This window comes from Vigna unguiculata, chromosome 11 (genome assembly GCF_004118075.2).
Source record: "Vigna unguiculata cultivar IT97K-499-35 chromosome 11, ASM411807v1, whole genome shotgun sequence".
Lineage (NCBI taxonomy): Eukaryota > Viridiplantae > Streptophyta > Magnoliopsida > Fabales > Fabaceae > Vigna > Vigna unguiculata.
The window spans coordinates 34404379-34425002 of NC_040289.1; the positions used below are offsets into that span (position 1 = coordinate 34404379).

The following is a 20624-nucleotide window of genomic DNA, read 5'->3' on the forward strand; positions in this document are numbered from 1 at the left end:
AAATAAGTTGATATTTTAAGTTTAATTTTCATGTGCTAACTTTATTGACTTTTATGATAATTATTTTAAACTATATTTATAATTATATATAATTAATGATTTAATGAATTGTCGAAAATTTTATATATAGCTAAGGTACTAAAATTAGACTCTTAATTTAATTATCCATTTAATTTTCATTGTTGTACAAAATTGTCTTTACCTTTTATGCTTAAATATTTATTTTAGTTTTACGCATGCTATTTCAATTCGGTTTTATTTCCATATATTGAAATTCTTTTATTTTGAATTTATAACTTATACCTTACCGATGTTAGTAGCTTTCAATGTATGTGCTATAGTTTTTTCTTTCTTTCTTTTTAAACTACAACATAAATTTTTATTAAAAAATAATATACTATATATTAATTGATTATGAGATAATTAATTAAATACTTAATTATATTTTAAATTTCTATTTCAGTTTCTAATAATTTTTTTGTGATTTATTGAGTATTTAATAAATTTAATTTTTTAATTTAAACTTTGTTTTTAACTTTTTCTGCTAATTAATGGGATGATTTGTCCGTTAATAATTATTATCTTATAAAGTGTCACAGTGTTAAGTTGTCACATGTCATTCAATTATTTAATTATTTTATATTTTTATATTTTATTATTTATAACTTTATATTTTTATGATTTAATTATTTTAATTCAAAATTTTAGTTATATAATTATGATTTCATGATTTGACTAAAAATTGAAAATATATCATAATTTTATATTTCAAAAAACAATTTTATCATTATATAATTTGGAATTGAAAAACTAAAATATTAAAATTATATAATATAAAATCATACAATTATAAAACATAAATTATAAAATTTTAAGATAATAAAATGGTATGTGACAAGAATCGAACAAAGTGATGTGACAAGATAATAACCACATCAGTCACAAACTGGTTAACACTGTAGACTTAATTGAAAAAAAAAATATTAAGTACTCAATCGACTGTAAAAATAAATCGAACTCAATTGAAAGTTCTCAACCTTATCAGAGACTAAAACATAATTAAGTTTTAATTAAATTGTAAATTACAAAATTAATGCATTAATAAATAATCAATTTTATAAAGTAACACAATTAATTACAATAAATACTAATTATTCATATAAAGTTTGTCTTCAACATAAACACACACATGCATAAATGCATGACACACATATACACAAACGACACACCATACACATACACACATAGTTTATATAGTTTATCTTATTTTTAAAAAAAATTATTGATCATGTGTCAGGTCCTGTGGTGTGACACGTGACACTCTCACTATCAATGCAAGTGTCATATCTTGTACTCAATTTTGTCCTTTTATATGTATGTTTGAATCAATTTAGTCTCAATTTTTTTTAAAAATGAAGTAAGATTGTCCTTTCAAATTATGATCAAATTTATTATTTGTATAGATGTTATACTAATATTTATATTAAAATTGACTTGTTTTATTAAATATTTTTGAAATTAATTTTAATCCAACACTGACAATAGTATAGGATTCCATTTAAATTAATTACTTTTAATCCTATGAAAACTATGTATTAATAATAAAATAGTTTTAAATATATTTTTAAATAAAACTTAAATTTATTTAATAAATATAATAATATTTATATGATAAATAATAAAGTATTGTTTGACTTAAAATAAAATATAGAAAAATTTAAATAATAATAATAATTATTATTATTATTATAACAATAAAGTAATTTAATATTAACCCCAATAATTATTTTAATTTAATGTTAAGAAGTCAACTTTAATAAAAATATTAGTATAATATTTATACAAAGAATAAATTTAGTATCGATTTGGAGAAACACAATATTATTCCATTTGAAACAAAAATTGAAACTGAATAAAGTAAAATATATATATATATATATATATATATATATATATATATATATATATATAACTGAATTCAATACATGATTATAACGCTTTACGATATATGACATATGCTACGTGAAAATATCATTGTCATATGCCACACCATTAGACTTGATACGTGGATAACAAAAAGTTTTGAAAAAAGAAAATTAAAACAAAGTCAGAAATAAATAAAAAAACTACAAAGTCATGATTTTAATATGTTTTTAGCGATTTTTTTGTAACTAATCCAGTAATTTTTTCAAAAATTAAAATTTGATTGAAAAAAAAAAATTAAAGCTAGGAGTAATTAAGCCTGGACTTTAAATAAAAGAATGGATTTTACAATCCCACCGTAATGCCAACATTTTAAGCACCCAAATTTACCCAACTTTCGTACGGAGTAAAATGGACAAAAACACCGTAAGTTTATAATAGAAAACTAACACTAGTTTTAGGTACATAATTGGATATTATTAAGAAAAAAATTTGATTAAATATGTGAAATAGTTAGAATATTTTAACCTTAATTATACAAACCGCGTTTGATCGAACTTTACTTCCACTTTTCCTCAGTGCTATGCCTAATAATCTCACCTTTAATCTGCACCTATATTCCACATAATTCAATATATTATATGAAAGATGAACTCTAAATAAAATGAAGGGAGGAAAATCAAAATGTAGTTATAGGAAGCAATTGTGATTAATAAAGCAAATTATTATTATTAGAATAGGTTAGGGAGAGATTTGAAGCATTCCATTCTCATGTGTTTTCCTAAAAGATTTTATAATAAAATGTTAATTACTGATTACTTTAATCAGATCATTGACTTAATTGTCCAGAAGTAGGTAATGAGGCATTCTCACATTATTACCCATTAATCTGAGTACTAATAGGAAGAGCAGTTGAAAAAGTAATCTACACCACTACTGTTATAATAGGACATTATATATATATATATATATATATATATATATATATATATATATATATATATATATATATATATATAGTTTTTAGTTTCTTGGATCAAATTGTAATTAACAAAAAATATTCTTTTATCAGCTACACTTAATATATATAATGTATAAAAGGCCTATATATGTTATATTAATCGAACTTGGACTTCTAACTAAATACTATTAACAGTATATCTATAAAAAAAACTGCTGTAGAATTTTAATAATAAATTTTTGTTGGTGATATTTATAAGAGTTAAAGATATACTAAAACTTTAATATAAGGTTAAAATACTAATCCACTTTGTTTTGGTGTAGGAACATTATCATTTAATTATTAATTTATTAATCTATAATAATATGTAAAGAGATATTTTCTTTTGTGTTTATTTTTCATTTTTTTCCAATTTTATTTTAAATTATTATTTTAAAAATTAATTATTTTATAAATTGTTTATCTTTAACAATTATATTTTTGCTAGTTAATATAATATGTTTCTGATACGTGTATTTTAAATATTTTCATTTGCCTTCAATCGAAACTTAAAATTTTGATATGAAACATTTTAAATTGAAATTCACTCAAAGAAAAAGTTGAATTTTCCATATACATTTACCCATGCAATAAAATTTGTGGCTAAATTATTATTACTTAGGAATTATTTACTGATAATGTCATTATTAATGAAAAAATACATTATTGAGTCGTAGAAATTATCTATAAAAGTGTAAAATTATTCAAATTTTTGTATTGTTGGTAATATGTAATTAATTTTTAACTTCCTACAAATTTTAGTTATAGATAAAAAAAAATTTGTTTTGTAGTGATTATTCTTTAATTAAAATTATAGATGTCAAATTTAGAACACTATATGGGAAAGTGATTAATTGACACAATAGAGAAAATAACTTAACTAGGTAGTGAAATATTTTCGTGGTCACACTTTTGTGCTTTACAATATTGGGAATGAACATAGAGATCAGAGAACAGAGTGATTAAAAAACGCATTATCACATTATTTCTCTTAAATCAAAATTAATATTTTATTATGATTTATTTATATTAAATTTATGATTATCTTATTACGATGTTTCTTCTAAATTATGTTTTCTTCAAATTAGTAAGAACCCTACTTGTAATTTTAGAGATTTTTTTATGAAATTGGCATGAACCCTAATTATATTTTTACCAACATTAGTATAACCCTAAATTATACTAATTTAAGGATTTTGTGTTTTCTGTTGTATGGTAAAATGTTGTAAAATTTATTGATATATCTTAGGTTGCATCATAAATTCAGTTGCACATAATGAATTAGTTGGATAAGGAAATAGAAATTAGAATACTTTGTTGGATGAATTCAATGGATTGGAAATATTAGAAATTGAAAAGTGCATGTATGAATCACTATGTGAAAATGGTTTAAGTAAAGGGAAAGAAGAGGGTTTTTTTTATTTAATTATAAAAAATAATTATATAAAAGTTTATATTTTTTAAAAAAAATGTAATGTTATGAATTTATGTGACTTTGTAATAATAAATGAAAACCTAAATTTAAAGATGATAAATCTCTTCATTATATTTTCCTTCCTTATTTTTTGTATACATCTCTCCATACATTTGTTTTATCCGCATTTATCTCATTCACTTTCATTTATCTTCTTCATCCTTCCACACATTTTTTTTATCCACACTCATTTTCTTATTTCCTTTATTTACCCTCATCTTCTTCATCCACCATCATATATTTTATCGATTATTAGGGGTGGCAAAACAAGTTAATTCGCCCGTTTTGGTTCATCTCGGCTTTGTCCTACCAAAATGAGTTGGGTCTAGTTGGCCCGCTACCAAAACACAAGCCAAACGTTACAACTCATCCCGTCACAGGACGAGTTAAGGGTTGACCCGCCACTTTTTTTTATTACTTAATTTTTTTATTTTTAAACTTTGTTTATATATATACTTATAAATAAATATTAAGAACATATTTAATCATACAAACATTTTCTAAGTTTTTAATTGATTAATTAATATTCTTAATTAGATAAATTAAAATAATTATTATATTTACATGTTAAATTAACTCTACTATAACTAATAATGAACACTTAATTTGTAAGTGTTAATAATTTTAATTACAATAATATTGTATATTTACATCTTTACAAAAATATAATATAGAAAAATTAATATTTCAAATTATTTTATCTTTAATTTTTAATTTAAAAAAATAAAATAAAATGGGTAGGATCATGCGAGCTGGTGGGTTGAAAATTCGACCAATCCCGTTTTGCCAGGTTGGCCCTATCCATTACACTTTTTTTTTCTGTTATTGTTTTTAGTTTCTATATTATTTTGTTGTTGATAGAGACCTTGTATGATAATTTTTTTAATTTTGGTTAAATTGATGCTAATTAAATTAATACTAAAAATAGATTTGATTAAATAATTTAAAAATTAATGATGAGTTAAATTTAACTTCACCAATGCCAAAAGTTGACCCTAATGAATTAGTGTCTATGATGTTATAGTAAAATGCACATGTGACACACATATGATATTATCGATTAATTAACATCCACTTTTAGGTTGTGTTCACTTCCGCTAATATATTGTTGGAGAAGATGGAATGGCAAGAGTTGTGTATGTTCATTTAAGTGAATTTGTGAATGTTTGGGAAAAATGATTTGAGGGATGGAAGGGAGAGAGGATCTTTTTAGTGGGAGAAGGTTTGAAGGTATTCGTTGTTTACATCGGTACCTTTACATAATTATCGTCATACTTTTATGAAAATCCCTTATTTTTCTCATTGTGTATGTGAAGCAGAGATTCGCCCGGTGAAGCTGAAGCAACTTCCATCACGCTCATATTCACATTCTTATAATTTCAACAAATAATACATTCACATTTAATAATTATTTATAAAACTTTTTTTTAATATATCACATCTATCAATTCATTCACAAACTTTACCTTCAAATCTTTTTACTTTCACCTCCAAATCTCTTAAAACAAATCAAATTTTATCTTCAAATTCTCTCAAATTCATTCATTCACTTTCCATCAATTCCATCTTTAGAAGTGAACATAGCCTATTGACGACTAATTATTTTCTTGTAGTGATACACTATAAGAAATAAATCACTACCTACCAACAGATTTTTACTTGACGATAATCTGTCAATAAACATGATTTATCGACAAATTTTGATTATTACTGATGGATTGTACATATCAATAATATGTAATTTTCTTATATTGATATGAAGACGAAGGCCTTATTATCTTAAGATTTTAGGTTGAAAATGATATCATTTTTATATGTAAATTGAGTTTATGTATAATTTGTGTTGTCTCTCGACTATCTCTTATAAGACCATAAAAAAAAATCCGACTATTTCTTATAAGACCATAAAAAAAACATATTTATGTGCATCACATAAAGAAAATTGCGTTATGAATGTACAATGAATGTTTGGAGAAGTTTTTTTTAATTTATTTATAAGAAAGCTGTGCAACTTGACTAACTATAGTTCATGTTGATTTTTTAATAGTTCATAAAACTTTTAGTAAATGAAGGAACACTTTTGGCGCAATTAAAATATAAGGAAGAAAAACCATACAGAATATGATATTTGAAGAATTAGAATGAATAATAAATAATTGGCACGGAAACGAGGTAGATTAGACTAAACTTTGCATGGTTAGAGTCTGTTCTGATTTTTAATTATAGGACTTGGAACTTGACAAGTATAATTATTGTAACCTTCTTTTTAGGTCTAATTAGGTTTATTTAAATGTATGGCCTAACTTTGTGTAAAAGTCTTTCTAAAGGCCTTTTCAATATGCTCATCAACAAATACATACTACAAAATGTACCAATGTATTTAAAACAAACTAATCCACTATTGGTTAGTAAGCTTATCAACATAAATATTATTCTTTTCGAAATAATAATAATAATATAATGAATATTATTATTAGAATTAATAGTGCTTTTAGTCTGAAAAGTTTTCAAATTATATAACTTTTTTGTTTAAAAAAGTACTTGGCATGACCTTTTTCCAAATAAATAGATCAGTAGGAAGCAGATAAACCGACCATTCTATTTTCATCTTATAGGATAACATATATTTTTTTATCACATACTCTTATTTAATTATCAAATATGCAAATTTTTTAGCATAAATTATCAGCAATTGACTTATATTTTGCTCATTATAATTGCTATCTTAATTCCAATTAAATTCAGCTACATGTACCAATAAAGATTCATTAATTAAAATATAAATAAGTAAATTGCATTTCAGCACCCAGCTTAAGGTTCAATGTACAATGCTAATAAAAAGAGCAAAATAAAAGGCCTACCTATGCATCAAACTCTTTAACACATTTTTAATCCCTTTTTTTGTTAATTAATTTATGAAATAAAAGTAATAAAATGTATTATATTTTATGATTTTCAATATAACTCCACCCATTAATAGGAAAAAAATGTGCCCAAAAAAAATTATTGCATATTTTAGTTGAGTAGATGTAGTGGGAAACATGAAGTAATAGTAAGTATGAAGAGATTTGGAAAAAAAAAATTAAAGAAATGTTAAGTCAAACATAGCTTTGAGTGTGAAATAAGGATGTTGGAATCTTATAATTACAATATATAAAGAAACAGTGTGGGATTAAGACATATTTCTCATTAAGAAAGGGAAATAAATATATATAACCCACCAAATGCAAACGCAAAAAATTTAGGAATCAAAACAATGTATTTGAAAAAGGGTAAAAAGTCCTTCTTACTACGAAGCTGGTTTACCTAATTAGATTATAGGGACTATTATATCATCAAAATATGGTTTGCATTTTATTGAAAATTTTACGTAGACTAAAAATAAAATAAAATTATAATATATAAATATTAGTAAATTTAATTCTATATTATAAAATTGAGTTAAAATTCATTATATTAATCAAGTCAAAATTTGTTCTTGATGTAAAGACATAATGTTTTCGCATGAGAAGTATATTGAAATATCTTAAATTAACTAATAATATAACCAAAATATAATATATAAATAATGATAAACCTTATCTTACTAAATAGATTTTAAGTTAGATTTAAATCCACTATTTTAATGCACCATTTTCGACTCTTAATTACTTTAGTTTTTTATGTAAATATTTATGTCTTATTCATCTATATGCATATGAATTATTATAAGAAATTTTAAATTTTAGCAATACGTTTAAAAACTAATTTTTTAATTAGAGAACAATTTTGATATAATTTTTTTTATAGTCAAAACTTTGTTAATTAATGTTACTGACCAATCTAGTGATCAATTATAATAGAAATTATTTTAGTTATCAATTTAGAAACCAATTATATTTTTTTAAAACTGTTTTAGTTATCAATAATTTTAGTTTATAAATTAGTATCTGAATTAATTATTATAGTGACTAATTATTTTATGTCACTAAAATTAATTATTATTCAAAAATTTTCGTGTAATAAAGAAGATGTGACAAAATAAAAAAATAGAGTTTTGTAAATTTGAATTGTGTATTTCAAGACTAAAATCCCAAGGAATATTACCAAAAACCTAACAAGATAAAAACAAATGTTAAACTAATAAAACAAAGAGAAAATAGGAACAATAGTGATAAAAAGATATTGATTAATGTGTCGTAACATTCAAAATTTCAAATTTTTTTTTTGTCTGCAAGTCTGTCTGATTAACAAAGATTAATAAGTAGTTTTTAATAATTAAATGAACATAAAAAAATTAATGAAATAATTTTATTGTTAACTTTAAGATTTAAAAATAAAAATAAGATATTATAGATTAGGTGAAGGATATTAGCAAAAGAATGAGGAAAAAGAGAGTGAAAGTAGTGGAATTAATCCTCCAACTCCACTTTAACTCTTTAACACAACACTTCACACCTCACTCACTCATTCACTCACTCACATATCCTTTTCAACCATACAACTTAACCTAATTGGTTGCAGCTAAAACATTATCATCACAATCTACACTTTTTTTTTTCTTTGCTCAGTAATGCACTGAAAAAAACAATTTTCATATTACTTCACCATGCTCACCAAGATAGTGACATGCCCTAACAAAACTAATTATTATTTTCCGAGTTGCCAAATTGTCACTTCAATTACTTGTATTACAAATTACATGTTCTTTTTAAGGCAAGTATACTTCCATAATAAAACCTTTTTTTTTTCTCCAGGGTATTTAATATAATTACACGACTAATTAAACTAAAATAGTCTCACTATATATAAGAACTGGTTTGGCAAATTTTCCACCTATCTATATATTTTAAAAATTTCTTACTCTAATTAATGTGATACTTTCAGTATACTATTTCTTTATATCAAGATAAATACATCTTGAACCTAAAATTAAATATTTATGGATGATTTGATAAATTTAATAGTGGACAACATGATAAACTTAACATATAACAAATGTTATGATCAGTTCTAAATGATGTTGATATTACATTAAAAAGTTAACTTTAAACCTAACTGTACAGAACTGATTTGTAAGGTGATTTACATTATATATAATATGTTTATGGTTAAATATATTTTTAGTTTCTAAACTTTGACATAAAATTAGAATTTATCTTCATCTTAAACTTTGATATAATTTGGTCCACAAATTTTAAAAATAAATAAATATAGTTCTCCAAACCCAACTAGTTAACTTTTTTTTGTGTGAAACGCATTTTTGATTGATATTAAGTTATTTTCATTGTTTGACAAATTACAACTCAAATGTCAAGATGGAAAACTATTTAACAAACTAAAAAAAATTACCATCTTTAACTTAAAAGGACTATATTAATTCCTTTTTAAAATTTGAAAACAAAAATATGTTAAAATTTAAAATATTAACAAATTCTAATTTAACTTTTAATTACTAGAACCATATTTAACCTTAATGTAAATTTACCTTTATCATATGGGATTTCAAACACAAAAGTAAATTATATAAAAAAGTTAACCTTTCCTTTAATTCAAACCTCAAAATTATAATGTATCTCTAATTTTTTCTTCTTGATACATTATTCATCTCATTCCTGTCCATTTAATTCGAAATTTTCGAATTTGTCACCCATTTTATCAACTAAACAAGAAAATATTGAATAGATATGACTATTTTTCATGATGATTATAATAGTGAGCAGACCTTAAAATTAATAATAAGAAATGAAGTAAATATAAAACATAAAATATTTGATGGTAATGACTAGAAATGAAGTAAATATATATATATATATATATATATATATATATATATATATATATATATATATATATATATATATATATATAGGTGATATAGGTAGGTAGGTAGCAGTTGTGTAGGGGCAAGTACAATGGAATTGCTTATATCCAAAGTCAAATATGAAACAAAACCTAACACTCACTCCACCTCTTCACCATTTTACATAACAAAATTTCTTTTCATTTCATAATACTCACTCACTCACACACACATCGTCTTCAAATGTTTCAGTTCTTAATTAGGTTGTTCTTTTGTTTTCAAAAGGTTGTTTTATCTAATTATAGCTGTGAACTCCAAATTAATTACGTGAATAATTATAATCACAACACCATAATGTTATATCGCTTCTCAGTGAAGGCTGCGAAGCAACCGCCTTTGACGGCAAAATTATAATTTACTTCACACATTTTTTATTTATAATAATATAAAGCCACTTACTTCTAAACAATGCTGCTAACATTACGAAATTAAATAATCAAATACATATATATAAAATATTATCTATATCGTTTTGAAGGAGTTACTTCTAAGGTATTGCCCCCCTTTTACCTTTTTTCCCAACAATATTAGAAAAATATATATATAAGAAATGGATAGATTTTACAAGTGGTTTTTCAATACGACTTCTAATTTTAAAACACCATTTTTTTCATTTTGAATTAAAAAAATAAGACGATGGTTTTTTGTTTAACATAAGATTTCTCTTTTTAAGAAAATAAATAAATCTCACTTCAAAAGTAATTTCAGTTTACTTTTTTAATTGTAATATCTCATAGGGTTCGAATAAAATTATTTCTTATAGAAGATACATTGGAATTATAAAAAATAAATCTTAAAATATTCATTATTTTTTTCTATATAGAGTTCAATGTTATGCGTTGCAATTTTTATGGTTTTTTTCGTGGCATTGAATGAAAGAAAAAAAGAGTGAAATAATATGGCTGAAAAGATTTTTTTTAACAGAGGTATCGATTTTATCAACTACTCCTCAATCGTATGAAAAATATCCACCCTTTTAAGTAGTAATTACTTTTACACTTTTATTAAATAGATTATAACCACTCTCTTAAAATATACTTTAATAGATAACCAACTTTCCCATTACAAGATTTTTTTTTCTTTATTCACGTATAATTTATTATATCTTGCAATATAATTTACCTCGTAAAAGTAATCACATGTTGAATCAGTAATTTATTCTCACTACTATTTGATATTGTTGACTTTTTCCATAAAATATAAATATGAATATTTATTTTAGACATTCAACTCAATTTCACTTGAACATTATAATTTATATTCTTTGAAATATAAAAGGATAAGAATTTAAAAACCAACACATTTGAATCATCCTCCATCAAAATATCATTTTAAAAAATAATGTCAAACTTAATTTAATCTTACAAAATCGACTTGTAAAAATAAGTTTTACTCAATTTATATAATATAAATTAACTTTATTTTTAATTGAATCGATATGAGACTTTCAACATAAATTTGGTCTTTGACCTAATTAGAAGTTGAAAGAAAGTGTAAGAGTTAAAAACAATGAATCAACCCCTAAACACTCCTCAACATATATAAACAAATTAATTATGATTTCATATTATATTTGCTGAATATAGTCTCTCAGACTTTGTTGCAGGTTCAATTCTAGATGAATCACATGTATCAATTATGTTGGTAATTCAAGTTGAATCTAAGTTTTAAATTTGATAAAAATGAGAAAGTTGAAGAATATACAAAAATGAAAATCCATAAATTAATTATTTTATGGTTTTTGGTTGAAGTTAGTGTCATTTTCTTACGTGGTTTATTCAGATTTCATTGATGTTGTATCACTCTAGTAAACTTCTTTCCTCATTAGACCCATCAAGTCATAATTTTGATTATTTGAATGATAAAAAAAAATGAAAAGAGAGCAGAAAATCCACATTGAAATGAGACACTTAAGAAGTTTGAAAGTTAAAAGCAATGAAATGATTAAGTTGAGCGATGTTACGTTGTATGGTAGTGGGACTTAACTTAATGAAGTGGAAGTGACAAAAGTGGAGAGTGAAGTGAAGTGAAGACAAGGCAAGTAGCCATGGCTCACCAAATCCTTTCTCACAATAACACTGACTCACTGCCAACTCCTTATAATTCACTTCCTTCTATATAACCCTTATACTCTTAATTAGGTTTACCTTTTATGGTCATTTTCTTTTCCTTTCACTCTTTAACACCATGCATGCATGCATGCTTCCCTCCTCAGAAACCCTTTTTCCATCACACCATAATCAATATATCACTTTAACATGCAAACCAGTGATGCCCAATGCCCATAACCAAACCAAACCAAACCACCCATTAATTTATTTATTACACACAAAACAAATTGCCAAACCAGTTGCCTCCTTCTCAAGGTGCAAACCCTCGTGTACTTAATTATGGTTAGATATACTTTTGTTTTGATTAATATAATCTATATGTAAGAATATGATGCGATGAGGCTGCAAAATGGCCACATGGCATGCTCATGTTCCTACTTCCTAATGGATCTATTTATCAAGTTTAGGTGGAAGATGAAGAGACAAATATGTGGCTGAACTGATTCAATAGTGACGATGTTACTTTGTAGAAGTTCATTACTTTATTTTTGTATAACGTTATGCTACCATAAGTAGTTCTTCTCACTGTTTACGTTTCTGTGTATTTAATTATCATATTTTTATTGTGGCTTGGCATTGAAAAGAGACTTAGGAACAGGAACAGTAGTGTGTAGAGTGAATTGGAATAACTGGTAGAGGGGTGGTCTGCCAAATACCCACCTAATATTACAAGTTGCTTCCTTTCTAAACCGCTAACTAGAAAAAGGTAGTCACCACCAAAGTAGTGATGACTCATGATTAATAATGGTGAAAGACCTTGAATGAATTGATTAACTTTTCAAATCCACATCATTTCATTTTGTTAACAGAGACCTTCTTACGCCATGAACTTGGTAGGTCTTAGCAAGGAAATTAATTTATGACATGCATCGCTGGGTAGAGTTATACGTGATCCCTTCGTTCATACTTTTACATCTCTGCCATCATGAAAAATTAGTTGCATTTTTTGTTCTAGTGAGACACCAAATATGAAACTTAACTAGTAAACTCCACTTTTATTTTTACCTTAATCATTTCTACCTCATCATGATATATGAGCAGATAAGCAAACCCCATCTAAATACATCTTACAACTTGTCCGTTCAGTTTTTATTTATTTTTTGGGTACTTTACTTTGAGAAGTAAACAAAGAACATATTCTTGTAATCAGAAAATGCAACTTCATTTCATGTTCGGCCTCCAATCTTGTTTCAACAGCAACTAATGATAAATAGTGTGAGCCATTTTTACAAGGGATGCAAGTTCGGGTATTTATTTGTTTATTAGTTATTATGGGCTTGACAATAAGCTTTCCTACCATGAACCATCCAGCATTGGAAAACTGGCTTAACAAAGAGTAGTTTCTTCCTGCACCTGAAAAACTCACTTCCTGTACCTTATACCTTTCAGGTTGATCAATCCCATAAGTAAATTACAGTCCAAATTAGTGACTTCTGGATTCACGAATCCACCAAAGAAAAAAAAAAACATGTATTGGTACGAGGCTAGCGATATATCAACTAAAACACATTTTCACTGATGACCTACTTATCTTGGTTGGAAAAAAAAAACAAGAGAAATCTCAACTGAATATATATGAACATATAGAATCCCATGCAGCATAGCTTCACTGAAGAGCTAAAACGAACACGGGTAAAAGGGCTTCATTTGATCCCGACATTCGCAAAACTCCCAAATTCCCCTTCCCCAGAACCAAAAGTAAAGGAACAGTGCACACAAGTAACCAGTTGCTGCACTTGCACCATTGACATAGAATATCAGCATAAATTAATTGTGAAGGAATGATATCAATTTCATTGGGGAATAAACACCTGACCGCATGATGAATTTTATTAGGGTGTACACACCGGTGAAGGAATGATATGTTTTCAGAGCACTTGTCTTTAGATGGACCTTATGCTTTATAGTTTATAGTTTACATGGCGACTCAAGAAAGCAAACAACAGCGACTCATCGTGCTTCACGGGACGGGGGTAACCCAAAGAAATAACAAAAAGAAAGAAAAAAAAACATCATCGGAAAAATAACACGACTAAACATTTCCTGCACTAATTATGCTGGAGTCAAACCAACCACACCTGCAAACATGCAAGCACAACACACATTATCACACAGGATAAACATAAAGTTCAAAAATTGGACTATATACATTTGAAGACAGAAGACATATAAATAAGCTATAACTTTTGAAAATTCGATTGTTGAATAAACTTTACAATTTCACCCAGACCAGCAACACCTAGCTTGCATGCAGCAGTTCTAACCCTTGTCTAATTAAATTTAGACTTCTCAAAGTTACCAGTAATGGCAAATATATTAGCTTCACTAATTCAAAATTTATTTATTATATTTTTGAGTTTATATGAAAAGATAGATTCATTTCATATTTGTGGTTAATTGCTCTATAAATACATAATTTAAATTATGAAATAATCATTATGAGCGGGGGGCAGGAAGACAAAGGTGGGAAGGTTTAAATATATTTTGCGCGGCAACTTTTGGTTTTAATCCCCTAAAAGGGCAGTGCAGGGTTGGATTGTTAGTAAGACCGCCCTTGCACCTTAAGAAGATGATAATCAACACACCTGTTTCTAAAGCTTGTTCACATCGAATCTTAAGTTTTTCAGACAAACTTCCATTCGTAATTTATATCTATTTATGAGTTTAAGCACAATAGCAATTATTCTGACAGATAAAGCCAAATAATCAAGCTTGTAATTTTCTCTTTAAATGCATGATACAAAACCCAAACTTGATTTCCAGTCAATATTACATGTTTTAATTGGACAATCCCAAAAATATGTATGTTGTCATAGATCTGAAAGCATATATACAAAGATTTTTCAGATCTATAAATACCGTTTCTCTATATCAGTTATGCGCAGCCATGAAATGACATGTACCAACATATTCATATCGATAAAATACGTCTCTGTTCAATTTGGTAGTGGATAACAGTATTAATCTACACTATAGATCAGGAGTCAGCTTATTCAACAGACTCAAGTGCACAACTTTTGAAAATTAGATTAAAGATAGTCTGTAAATCATTCACTACTTGTAAGCAAATTATAACTTTTTATCAAGAACAAAAATTGATTACGGTGTTATAGAAAATAGTTCATCTTAGAGCATTGAAGCAAACAGTAAACTAAAAAATATAAATATAATTAATTATGTTGGATTGGAAGAGTAGAAGAACATGAAAAGGATGGAACAGTTTTTTCATACCACATGCTAATCTTCCACCAGCATTTCCAGTTGTCAAACTAAGTTCATGACCCCTGCAAATGTAAAAGGATAAGACAAGCAAAAATAATCCAGCTATGATGCATACATCATGCTCATACTACACAAGATTCCAATAGCAGTGTGTGATACAAAATGCAAGATTAAAAACCAATTTCACTCCCAGGTCCTTCCTCCCATGATACATACATACTCGGTACTGTTTATTTCAGTAATGTAAGTGCTGAAGTTAGTGAAAGTAATTTTTGTCCACAGCACAGGGATCCAAGTGCAAATATAAATAAATATTAAAATTAAATAACTAACCCTTTCCAAGGTCATCCTCAAGCTCATTAACCACCAAGGCTCTTCCAACTACTGAATTGGGGCCAGAGAGTGGTATCTGCATGTTTGATGCCATACATACAACACAATAAGCTACTTTCAATGTGGAATTATATCGTTCAAAATGGTTTAAAATTATGACTGACGTGCATAAAATCCATGATTTCACAAATATGTATCAAAAGAACAAGTATTATGTTAAAATACAAATTAAAAAGAGCACCTGATTATCCACGATTGAAGCCTCTCCAAACCCTGTATTTCAAAACAAAGGACAGCAGTATACATAACCAGGTCCAGAAAGCAGTTCAATATAAAGGAAGACAAACGAGAAAAGAAAGAAGATATACCATCTGCATTAGCAACTATGTTTCCCAGGTCACTTGCATGACAGATTTCATCCTCAGGAGCACCATGTGTCAATATTTTAGGATTAAAATGTGCTCCTAACCCATTAGCTGTAGCCTATGTTACGCAGATACGGAAACAGGAACGGATACGGACACAAAGATACAATTAAATTGAAAAAATATAGAACACGGGACACGTCGTGTATATACATCTTAAGTTTAAAACTGTCAACTAACATATTGTCAACTAACACAAAAATGAATCTAATTTATCTATCTAATATCCAATATGCGTAAAGTAGTGATAGTATAAGATTTGTTTCTTATTTTAATTGTCAAAATCATGTCAAACATAAAAAAAATATCTTTCAAATTAGACATAGTGTATCATACAAGGATCGTACGAGTATCGGTGTCTGATACGTATCAGACACGGGACATGCCATTTATGATACGTATCAGACACGGGACAACTCAGTTTGAGAAGACCAATTCTAGGTGCACTCTAGCTTTGGTCCAAGACACTTATCAAAAAACTCTTCATGCAGTAAACTTACCTCAATTGCATCAACTTGCTTCAGTCACAGACAGCCTTGAATGATTAAAAATCTAATCATTTCTACTACACCACTAATTGTCCAAAATAAGAAACATCACAGACCATTTCCTTCCCCCACAATAGTGTCTGATTACATGTTATACAGCAAACAAGGATCTATCATGAATATTACATTTCATTCAATATATAACTTATAAGCAGTTTACCAACAGAGTAAAGAAGTGTACAAAAACAGTTATTTTCCCCACCTAAAGTAGGGGATTACATAAAAACCGAAATGCTAACAGAAGCACATTGTCCTGTCCGTTCATTTTCATACATACCAACCTCTGGTATCAACATGGATACTCAACAACACTAAGCATAAGAAACAGGTCATGCATCATCAAATATCATGCTCCCTAATGTCCTCTTTCAAATCCAATGCGAGTCCTACCAGAACCTCCATCGTAACCATCCCGCATCGAAGATCCAGCGCTAGCCCTCATAGTTCCTCCACCACCCACTTTCTCCATGGCCTTCTTACCCTTCTTCACCTCTGTCAAGAACTGATCCAAACCAAACGGATCAGCCTCCTCATTCTCAAACTCAACCGGCCCATCTCTCGGACCGCTCCTCTCAGAAGCCCCAGCAAACCCTTTATCAGGCTTAAACCTATCAGTCTTCATAATCTTCTCCAACTGCTCATCCGCACCTCCATAAGTCTCATCATCAACATTCTTCTTTGGCCTATACAATGTCGAGAGAGTAGGTTGTGCAGTAAACAACCCATGCTCATACACATTGTATTGATCATCAGTGGCAAACCCAGATGAAATCCCCTTGTCCTGGTTAAAGAGCCTCTCATCATACATAACCTCAGTCCCGGGCTTAGTAGAAGCCATACCAAGAGCAACTTTTTCACTAATATCACGATCCCTGTCACGTGTGATCTTGCTCCTCTTCCCCATTGAGGCATCCTTAGCTTCCAACCTCCTTTCCCTCTCCCTTTCCTTCCTCCTCTCCTCGCGAATTTTCTCGCGCTGCAACCTCTCATCCCTTTCCTCTCTACTCTCCTTCACAAAACTCCTATCCCTATCTCTCTCTCTCGGATTCTCCTTCTCATGCTCATAATCAACTCTCATATCATCCTCATCAACGGGCACAGCCGCAGGCGGGGCCGGCACAACCCCAATTCTTTCCCCTCCAATTCTCTCCGACCGCGCCTTTTGCGCCAATGCCCTCAACTCTTGCTCTTTCCTCTCCTTCTCCTTCAACATCATCTCCTTCTGCACCTTGGACCTCATTGCAACGGCCTCCCTCGCCTTCTGCTCCGCCACATACAGCGCCTCCGATAACTTAGCAAAATTGTCATTAATCTGAACCTCTTGAAGACCTCTCCCATCAGCAGCCAGCCTCTTATCAAGCGGAATAGTGTAACCCTTCGGATTCTTCCAATTCGAAATACACGGCGGAATCTTCCAATCCTGCTGGTCTTTCACTGTCACCGGCCGGGGCGGCGAGTGCATCACAGGCACTGGCGGAGACCCTGACGCCTTCGGAACACGCTTGTGCTTAAACTTCGGAGGTTCAAGCGGATCCACCGGCATCTCAACCATCCTAATCACTCTTTCTTTAGCACCTGAATTGAACGCCGCGGATTGCTGCGAGGGTTTGTACTTTATATACTTTGCGTCGGAGTTCTGTTTCGGAACGTTCTTCGGTTGGGCAGCGCTGAGCCTCACGTTCACGATCTTCTCCAGCGCGGCTTTGGTCTCCTGCATCGTTTCCTCAATCTGTTTCTGCGTTTCATCGTCGGAAACGGCGTCGTCGTCATCGGAGTCTTCGTTGTTTTTTAGGATCTTGGGTACGAGGTCCTTCTGCTGTGTGTACACGATTTTGCGCGCGTTTTCGTTCTGCTTCACGATGGCGTCGTAGGCGACGTTGCCATGTGCGTCGACGGTGACGGGAAGAATTTTGGATCCAGGTTTCGATGACCTGTCTCTTCCCATGTCGAGAGGGTACTGTGCCACGTGAATCTCGGGGAACGCGCCGCCATCACCGAAGTCCTCGATTTTGCGGGGGACGAAGCCGGCGCGCTTCAGGTACGGTGGAACGGGTTTCTGCTTGATGGCGGCGGCGGCGGCGGATTTCTGCTCTTCGGAGGAGAAGCGCTGCTTGAACCAGGGATCGTTGGTGTGGTCGTAGTTGGTGGTGGAGAAGGATTTGGCAGGAGGAAGTAGCTCCTTCAGAGTGGTCATGGTTCTGATTTCGTGGTGAAAAATGAAAACCCTAACAGGTTAAAAGAGATTGATTTATAGACCCCTAAGCCTAACAAGTTAATTACAATTTTAAAAACAATACCAATAATATACGACTAGAGTGAAGGTTTTTGACAGAATGATAGAGAAGCCGAATGCAGGAGAACGCAGAAAAATAGATAAAAGATGTAAGAGTTTATTTTTTATTTAACGTAATTTTTTTATCCTTTAATTAATTTTAAAAATTAAATACGTATTGATTTTATGTTAAAAAATCAATTTTACAACATTTTAACGCAAACACGAAGATACTTTTTGCATAAAAACTCTAACTCATATACATAGCCATATAGTAAGCAAGAAAAAGTGTTTGACACAATGAGTACAAAGCATATAGTAAGCAAGTAATAAGTAATCACAGAAGATAACCAAGACTGCATCATTTATATTCAGCACTATAAATATTACTTAATCCGGTCATTGGAAAGCAATGTTTACCACTTGCCCATCGCTTTGAGAGTAGATGTCATCTTTCCAATAAAAATTAGTAAGCAAGTAAATATTTTATCTTTTAATTTTCATATATTTTTTATATTTATTTTTAAAAATATTTTTTTAAAATGTAATTACATTTTTATTTTAATAATAATTAAAATAATTAATTTTCTATTATAAAATAAAAATAGACGTACAATTAATTTCGGAGCATATGTTTCCACTAATATTAATGGAAAAGAGTTTAACATCGACTATACATAAAGGCGGCTTGAATATACGATCGATTCTTATTTTTGTTCTTTTTATTTAATATTTTTTTTTAATTAGATTTTTATTTTCATCAAATTTTGGTTCATTTGGTCATTTTGCTAACAGTGTTTAAATAGTTAATGTTTTTAAATAATATATGTCCTTTTTTATTAATTTTTTTAAAATTTTTTTAATTTCAAAAAAGATGTCCACGTGTTAAGTCTCAATCCTCTCATGTGTCAATGCTAATACCACGTGTCTTGTTATAGTATTTCTTTTTGTTCAATTTAGTTTTGATATTCATTATTTTTGTTTAATTTAGTTCCAATTTTTATTAAAATCTTTTTTAAGTTAAGACCAAATTTAATTTTTTATAAATATTATATATATTTTTTTAAAATTGACATTATTATTAGTTTTTTTTGAAATTCAATCGTAAATTATTATATTTACTTATAAATTAAATATAATTCTTAGATTTAATTTTTAAATAAAATATAATTATTTAAAATATTATTAAAATATAATTATAAAATGTTTTTAAAATATATAGTAACATTTGTAAAATTGACATTTAAATTTAAAATATTTAACTTTTTTTATTGCATTTTAGATATTAAAATTTAAAATGTTTTATATTTAAATGTTAATTTTATAAATATTAGTTTACTTTTCTAAAATATTTCTAATATTTGAAATATTTTTAAATATCAATTTTAAAATTATTAGTATTTTAGAATATAAATATTAGAAAAAATATTTAATAATTATATTTTTATAATATTTTATATAAGATCTCCTTTTG

The 20624-nt window shown here is 28.2% G+C and overlaps 2 protein-coding genes across 2 annotated transcripts; both read right to left on the reverse strand.

Annotated features, from left to right (window-relative positions):
* Positions 1-14141: 14141 nt before the first annotated feature.
* Positions 14142-16719, reverse strand: LOC114170395 (superoxide dismutase [Cu-Zn], chloroplastic-like). The gene is made up of 6 exons (XM_028055873.1): positions 16678-16719; positions 16274-16388; positions 16147-16178; positions 15905-15981; positions 15582-15634; positions 14142-14428 (listed from the first exon to the last, which is right to left on the reverse strand). Exons 1-6 carry the CDS (start codon positions 16717-16719, stop codon positions 14403-14405), a joined length of 345 nt encoding a protein of 114 aa, XP_027911674.1. The 3' UTR covers positions 14142-14402.
* Positions 16720-16907: 188 nt separating this feature from the next.
* Positions 16908-19202, reverse strand: LOC114169174 (SNW/SKI-interacting protein A-like). Its single transcript, XM_028054213.1, has one exon. The coding sequence runs from the start codon at positions 19070-19072 to the stop codon at positions 17234-17236; it is 1839 nt and encodes a 612-aa protein (XP_027910014.1). The 5' UTR covers positions 19073-19202; the 3' UTR covers positions 16908-17233.
* Between the last annotated feature and the right edge of the window lie 1422 nt (positions 19203-20624).